The sequence below is a fragment of the Heloderma suspectum genome, chromosome 6 (genome assembly GCF_057233095.1).
Source record: "Heloderma suspectum isolate Gila_16-S chromosome 6, 16-S_ref, whole genome shotgun sequence".
Taxonomy (NCBI): domain Eukaryota; kingdom Metazoa; phylum Chordata; class Lepidosauria; order Squamata; family Helodermatidae; genus Heloderma; species Heloderma suspectum.
Genome location: NC_139463.1, coordinates 84,591,149 through 84,599,067, shown reverse-complemented (window position 1 = coordinate 84,599,067; position 7,919 = coordinate 84,591,149). Strand labels below are relative to the sequence as shown.

Below are 7,919 nucleotides of genomic sequence, written 5' to 3'. Positions count from 1 at the left end.
AGGTGTGAATGTTGAACTGTAGAAGAGAAAAATAGTGTGTCTTTTACCCCTGGCTAGGGACTGAGAAGACATACATTGTTTAAATGTTGTACCAGTAGTCTGCAAATGAGAGGTAAACTGACAGGGTTGCTTCTTGTTACCAAGGAGATGGCTATGTTAGGTGAGGTTTCTGCCTTTTTATACAGGAATGGTGGAATTATTCAATGGTCAGTTACGATTGGTAACTGATATTATTAGAGAACACTGAGGGTGTGGAATTCCACCCCAACATGAGTTGATTGGCTTGAGGATCCTCATTGGAGATACTATAAGGACAGGTTCAGTACTGGTACAAGGCAGTTGGGGCAGGCAGGCAGGCAGGCAGGCAGGCAGGCAGGCAGGCAGGCAGGCAGACAGACAGACAGACAGACAGGCAGTTCTGGGTGGACTGTGAAGAAGAATGAGGCAGGACTTAAGGAGAGGCTCAAAGGTGGCTGAGAGAAGCCTGAGGAGAGCTTGCAAAAGCAGAGGTGAAGAACAGAAGGAAAACTGAAGGACCAACCCAGTGGCTGAAATTGCTTAAGGCAAGAGCCGGAGAAGATCTGCAAGTGAGGAGTGGGAGATTCATGAGGGAGAGGGACCCTTAAGGAAGGATCTGAGGCCAGAGTGCCAGCAGGTGGCAGTGTCCATGAGGAAATAGTGCTTACTGGTCTGGACCAGATGGAAGACTGTAGGTGAAGCCCTGGGAGAAACCTGAGAAGTACCTTAGTGATCTCCAACCAGAGGGGGAAATGTAAGTAAAACCCTCTGAACCAGCCTGTGAATTAAATGGGGTAGAGTTTGGTAGGGAAATCGGCTTATTGCACAATCCTATGCATTTCTGCTAGAACTTAGTCCCATTGAGTTCACTGGGGCCTATTCCCAAGAAAGAAGGGATAGGATTGCACTTAAGGTTTTAGACAGGGAGTGGAACTATAGCTAAGCTATCACATAGCTAGTAACAGTAACACCATTCATGTTTGGGAGTGATGTATTTAAACAAACAAGAATATATGGTATCTAACAGTAATATTAAGATTTGTATTGCATCTTATACTTAAGTAAACATATTCTGCTATAGGTATATTGATTTTTAAAGTAAATTTACTATCACTTTGTTTTGCTTGTACAATCCACTTGTCTGTTTTGTCCTACACCTATACCCAGCTACTGTAGGGATAAATGGTAACAAGTAAATTAAAAGCTTCATATAAAATGGGGGCAGCAGAACTGGCTAAAAGATTATTTGAAGTTGTATTTTAATTTAAGACTTTAAAAAAAGTGGTGGGATTTTAAGAAAACCGACAAAGATTGAGCTTCGAAGTAGCTACTCCTAGTAGTCTTTCACAGTTAGAGGCAGCAGAGGAAGAACCTATGTGTTCCTCCACATTATGTGCCTCTACATATTGCAATTAAGATTATTGTATGTGTTTGTTTCTTACTTTGTTCCATTGATAATAGTATATATGATGATGGTGATGAACACTCATGTAATCAGTGACCTGCAGGGTAATCCATCTGCCATAACATTTGCACTATCTCTATTTTGCATTGCATAGGAACATAAATCTATTTGAGACGGGTGCCATTCACTGAACTATTAGACATACTTTGGCATGAACACTAACCCTTTGGACCTTTGGATCATGGCGCTTTTGTTTCAAGGTAAACATTTAATTGTAGAGGTCTGAATTCATAATGCTTTGTCACCTTAGATTTGGAGTCTATTTGTAAGTGAATGTATATTTATGCTGCATCTCCCACCGAAAATGGTAAGGACCTCATAAGCCTGTGGCAGACTATATGTTTGGCATGAAGGAGATCTCAGTGTTAAACCCTGACAGGTTTTGTTTTTTCTAAAGCATGATTAGGTAGCATGTGACATCAAAGATCAAATATGCTGAAGAGATACTGCTAGTCAGGTAAGACAGTTTTGGGGGAGATGGACAAATAGTCTGACCTGATAAAAGGCAGTGTCCTATACTCCTGATTCAGTGGTCCTGATCCAGATTGGGTGTCTGCATATATAGCTTAGGCTCTAAAATATCAAGTACGTAAGAACAAGACAGGGAGCTGCCCTTTTTGTAATAAAAGTACTGTCTGGTTTGACCCAGAAGCCAATCTTAAGTGGCTTCCTACTTTTGAGCAGATCTAACAAGGAGGTCATAGTTGCAAATCTGTCCCAGAAGTTAGCAAATTGTGGTGAGTTTCAGAGCTGAGTATGGCTCAGATGTGGTTCTGATATGTCACAGGGGTATTTTTTTAAGGAATATACATACTGTATCTCACACTCAGAATAATGGTATAAGGACTGGTTTAATCTCTGGAAGCCTATTTTAAGCAGAGAAGAACAGTTCAAAAATTGCCAGACCAAAATTGTCTTCTTCAGCTCATATCTAAGGGCCAAACTGCACGTTACCAGAACCAGGCACTGCAAAAAGAGCTGAGACTACACAGTTTTCGTTTATGTTGGAAAGGAAGCTCCAGTAGGTATCAATAGCAACTTCCTTACAAATGAAAATATTAGTGGGTAGCTGTGATTTGTGTCAAAACCAAAACAGGGAAGTTAAGCTCACCCTGCTTGCTTGCTAGGATCATGATCCTGACCTCCAGCTACTGCTATTTGTTGTTTTAAAATGATGCACATAATGTTAGGCCTTATCTTTAATGCCACATATAATTTGGCCCTAATTGTTACTTTTTATCTAACTTCAGCCAATCTCTCTCTCTCTCTCTCTCTCTCTCTCTCTCTCTCTCTCTCTCTCAAGCTACCATCTAAGACAATACCACAATGATTCCTTAAGTAGCAATAAGCTATTTTTCTTCCATAATTGCATTTTGGAGTGTACATGGAGCACATCAATGGTCCTGAGCAAGAACTCTAGATGGTGAGTCCTAATTTTCTACTTTTCCATCAAGCCACCCTCTCTTCTCTTTTTCGTACAGCACAACCATGATCTGGCCTCAGCTGATTGTCCTCATGGGCATCCCCAGGAATTTTTCCAGGGGTAGGAGGCACAAAGCTGCAGTTTATTTCAGTTTGTAGCTGGAAGCCACATGCATAGAAGGTGTTGCTACAACATACCTGTGCGCTTTTCTTCTGTGTGCACTTTGTTGCTTAACATCACCTTCCATGATATATAAAAGCCTGCACAAAATACAAGTAGATTCTGGGAACTGGATAGCGCTAATGGAGAAAAGTGTTATATTCAAGAAGCATCATGCAATCCAACAAAGCTTTATTTGGAGTGAGGGATAAAACACACACACACACACACACACACACACTTAGAAACAAAGGGGTGGAGAGGAAACCAAATGAACAAGCAAAATACAGCAGTCTTAAGAATATCATATCAGATATTTTATGGCATCACTGCCCTGATCATAACATTCACCACATGACTTGCTTAGAGTGATTTCCTTCTTTCTCTATAGCAGTCTTCCCCAACCTGGTTCTCTCCAGATATTTTGGACTATAACTCCCAGCATTCCTGACCATTGGCCATGCTTGCTGTGGCTGATAGGAGTTGAAGTCCAAAACATCTGGAGGGCACCAGGTTGAGGAATATGGCTCTAGGGAGTAGCAGTTGAACCTGTGGATAGATTTTTTTTTTTAGCAGTGGGAAGAGAAATGAGAACACTTAATCAGGGTTTAGGTTTCTAGAGGAGCCTCACTTTGCTTTCCATATTGTTATCAACCATTTTTGGCACCAGCTAAGAATACAAGTTTTGCAGAGCTTTAAGTTTTAAATGGAGCAATGTTCTTTTGGAACTGCATCTTTTTTCCTGGAACTACACATTTTGTGTATGGTTGCACTTTTTTTTTTTTTAAAGAAGCCCTGATAGCATCAGAAAACAGATCAACCATTTCTTGTATATCTGAAGAATAAGCAGTGACAAGGCCTGGGCACCCTGTCCACTAAGATAGGTAAACTTGGCCTCTGATGAATTTGTATACCAGGTCTACCCTTTTCTTGTTTCTCAGTGGGTAGACCTGTTATCTGAACAATGTCTTTCCTTTCACTGAAACCCTACTTTTTTCTCTGTTCACCCATGTAATACCCCTTGGACCAATGACCATTACAGAAGACTGTGGTTAATATTGACTGGGTGACCTGCTCAGCTCACAGTCCACTTCCAGGGTCTGCTGTACAGGCAATGCACAAAAGATTCAAGTACCTTCAAAACAGGATTATTTATTACTGCAGTACCTGAGAAATCACTAACCTCTGTGTGGCACACTGTCTTAGCTCCATGCCCTGGACTAAGAGAGAGATGGGGAGAGGCTCCACCTGGGCCTCCAGCAAGAGCTAAATATGGCAGGTTCTCTGAAAGCTACACACACACACATGCACGCACACCACCCTCTGGCCCATAATAAATTACACTATGTCTACAATAAACTTCACAGCTCCATCTGAATCTCCCTAAAACACCAGATACAGCAGGAGCTTGGGTAACAGCATTGGACTACAATGTAGAATTGTCTTATAATGCTCTAACTTCCATCTTGAAGAGTGGGAATAACAGCACTGTGCTACTTGACAGGACTGGTATAACCCACACTTTCTCATCACAGCTCTGCCTAATGAACTTTATGTTGGACTAGGAGCTGGGAGATCCGGGTTCTAGTCCCCACTCGGCCATGGAAGCTCACTGGGTGACTTTGGGCCAGTCACAGACTCTCAGCCCAACCCACCTCACAGGGTTGTTGTTGTGAGGATAAAATGGAGAGGAGAAGGGTAATGTAAGCTGCCTTGGGTTCCTTGCAAGAGGAAAAAAGGCGGGGTATAAATGCAATAAATAAATAAATAAATAAATAAATAAGTTGTCAGGGTAATTGTTAAAATGTAGAGCTGTGCACAGACCCCCCCTTCACTTTGGATGCCACTTTGGACCCTCCAAATGAGCCCCACTTTGACTCCAACCAATTCAGACCCTGTCTGCTTCAACTTGGTTCCAGATCTGAAATGAGATTCAGATATCCAGATCACTTGTTTTGGGCGTTTTCCCATTGACTTGGATGGGAAAACACAAATGGCCATAACTTTTTCAGTTTTCAGGATAAATATGTGACACATGGTGGCCTCTCTGCTGACATGGAGGGGAATCCACCTGCCAGATCTCAGGCAGTTTGGCCCAGTACTTTTTGTGCTAGGTGCAGCTGAACTTCAATTTTTTCCACAAAAACTCTCAAAGCAAAGAGCTAAACCTCTCATCCCTGCCCCACCTCCTCCTTCTGCCTGCTCAGCTGTCAATGTCTGCTAACCATCTCCTGCTCATGAGGAGGAGACCAGTAGCAACCAGTCAGGGGAGGTGCCGTGCTGCTGGTTGGCTGTTCTTGACAGCCAACCAGGTAGGAGGAGGAGGAGGTGCGGAGCATGCCCCCTGCCATTAGCTGTCTCCTGCGCATGAGGAGGAGACGGCTATCAAGTGGCGGGGTGTGTGCTGTGCCTTCTCCTCCTCCTGGGTGATTCACAGCACTTTTTGCATATAAGTCTATGTATGCACATGGATTTATATGCAAAAAGTGTTGCGAATCGCCAATATACTCAAGATTCACAGTGCTTTTTGCATATAAGTCTATGTGCACATAGACTTCCAGTCACCATGATTTTTAAAAACATGGTGATCACGGTGGAAGTGGAGGGACTGGGGAACAGAGCAAGGGCTGGGGGGTGGGTTCCAGAGAACCCAGACAGGGGTGGGTTCTCACATCGCTGAGTAACATGACCAGAATGATCTCTCTCTCTGAGACGTAGCTGCTTTTCTCCAATTATTCAGTCTTCCCCCTTCCTCCTCCACTGTCAATGATTGGAGATTGCAGGGTTATGTTCAGCCCTCATGTGGCAACCAGAGTTTCCATTTGCCAAAGCTCCCTGCATCCTCCTCAACTCCTCACTGAACTTTCTCAAGTTGATACTTGTGGCACCAGGCTGTCTGGGTTGCTCAGAACGAATCACCAAGTGGGACAAGGTGCTTTGTACACAAGCCGCTTCGCTTCAGGGCACCTCCTTGCTATTCTGCTCTGCCTCGTATCATGCGGAGGCACCTCCAAAGCAGCCCGCTTCGACTTGTTAGTCGGGCTTCGGACCAAAGCAGTATACAGCCCTATTAAAATGTTCATAAACTAAGGGAAAAAATAATAAGACCTGAGTTGGAAAGCTCATGAATTGCTGTCTTTGCTGCTAACTTTGTTTTTTGGCAGACACGCTATTGCCCAAGCTCAGCCACACTAAACTCCTGATTCTCTAAGTTGTTGTTGTTGTTGTTGTTGCTGTTTTATGAGGCTGCAATTGCCTCCTAACCGGGAAAATCCACAAAAGGCCTAACACAACCAGAAGGGATAACACACCCAGACAGTGGGTGTGTTGACCATTGCTAGGACTTCATTCATTGGCTGTCAACATTGGAAGTTAAGAGGAGGTTAGTTTCTCACAAAACAAATAGGCAAAATAGTGGCTGCACATTTTGCCTCATAGCCTGGTTGCTACAAGACTTAGAGACTTGCTTCTTCTTTTAAATGAAAGCTGGGAATGTGGAGATTATGGCTCATTCGAGGGGAATGCACCCCTTTCCCCATTCCTGTGGAGACCCATGATTTTCTTTGTGATATTTTATTAGTAAGTGTGTGAGTAGGGGCTTGGTTTCCTCCCTTCCTGCTCCTGGGTTACTCCTCCATAGGGCTGAACTGAAATGTTGGAGGGTTCCATTTTTGTAAAATCCTAGCCCTCCTCCATGAAAAGGGGCCCTTTTCTGGTGATCTTTCATGGGGGAGGGGATTTAAATTTGAGAGATATTTGAGAGAGAAAAATAAACAAAATTGTTTGTAAACTATTGATTTACCAAAGTAATACTGAGTGGATTTGATTGGTAAATTAGAGGAATCATGTTCAAATTAACTGGTTATTAGATTAACAGCTCTCTTCTTCCTCCCACAGATAGAATGCAAGTAACAAAGGGGAGGGGGGATGAGCAATCTTACTTCCAGGTTCACGTTTTTGCTGCTGGAATTGTCGGACATCCGAGAACTACAGATCTTACACTTCTTTGTGTTCCTAGCGTTGTACCTGATAGCAATTACAGGGAATCTTCTCATCATCATCACAGTTGCCATTGATCACCACCTCCACACCCCCATGTACTTCTTCCTAATGAATTTGGCCATGCTGGACTTTGGAACAATTTCAGTCATTGTACCAAAATGCATGGCTGTGTCCTTCATGAAGAACAGGTCAATTTCTTATTCTGGATGTGTTGCTCAAGTTTTCTTTTATTTCTTCTTTGCAACGTCAAATCTTGCTCTCCTAACTATAATGGCACATGATCGCTATGTTGCCATCTGCAATCCCCTCCAGTATGAGAGAATTATGCACAAAGGAACCTGCCTTCAGATGGTCACCATTGGGTGGATCACTAGTCTTCTTTATGCCATAGTACACACTGGTGGCACCTTTGCAATCACCATCTGTTCTAATATTGTCTATCAGTTCTTCTGTGAAGTCCCACAGTTATTAAAGCTCTCCCGCTCTGATGATTACCTCGTTGAAGTTGGGCTGCTTGTACTAAGCTGTAGTGTAGGACTTGGATGCTTTATCTTCATCGTCATAACGTACATGCAGATTTTTGCTGCAGTGCTCAGAATCCCCTCTGTGCATGGCCAGAAAAAAGCCCTCTCCACTTGTCTTCCCCATCTCACGGTTGTCTCTGTGTTTATATTCAGTGGATTCTTTGCCTATGCAAGTCCTCTCACTGATGTGTCTTCTGATCTGGATATAGCTTTTACTGTGATATATGTCATAATTCCTCCAATGTTGAATCCATTCATCTACTGTATAAGAAACAAAGAGATCAAGGCTGCTTTGTGGAAAAAGTTAAGATTTGGGGTGTTACTCTAA

The 7,919-nt window shown here is 42.9% G+C and overlaps 1 protein-coding gene across 1 annotated transcript; it reads left to right on the top strand.

The window, feature by feature from the left end:
• The first annotated feature begins 6,992 nt into the window (after positions 1-6,992).
• On the top strand, positions 6,993-7,919 carry LOC146341635 (olfactory receptor 14I1-like). Its single transcript, XM_084807586.1, has one exon. The coding sequence runs from the start codon at positions 6,993-6,995 to the stop codon at positions 7,917-7,919; it is 927 nt and encodes a 308-aa protein (XP_084663712.1).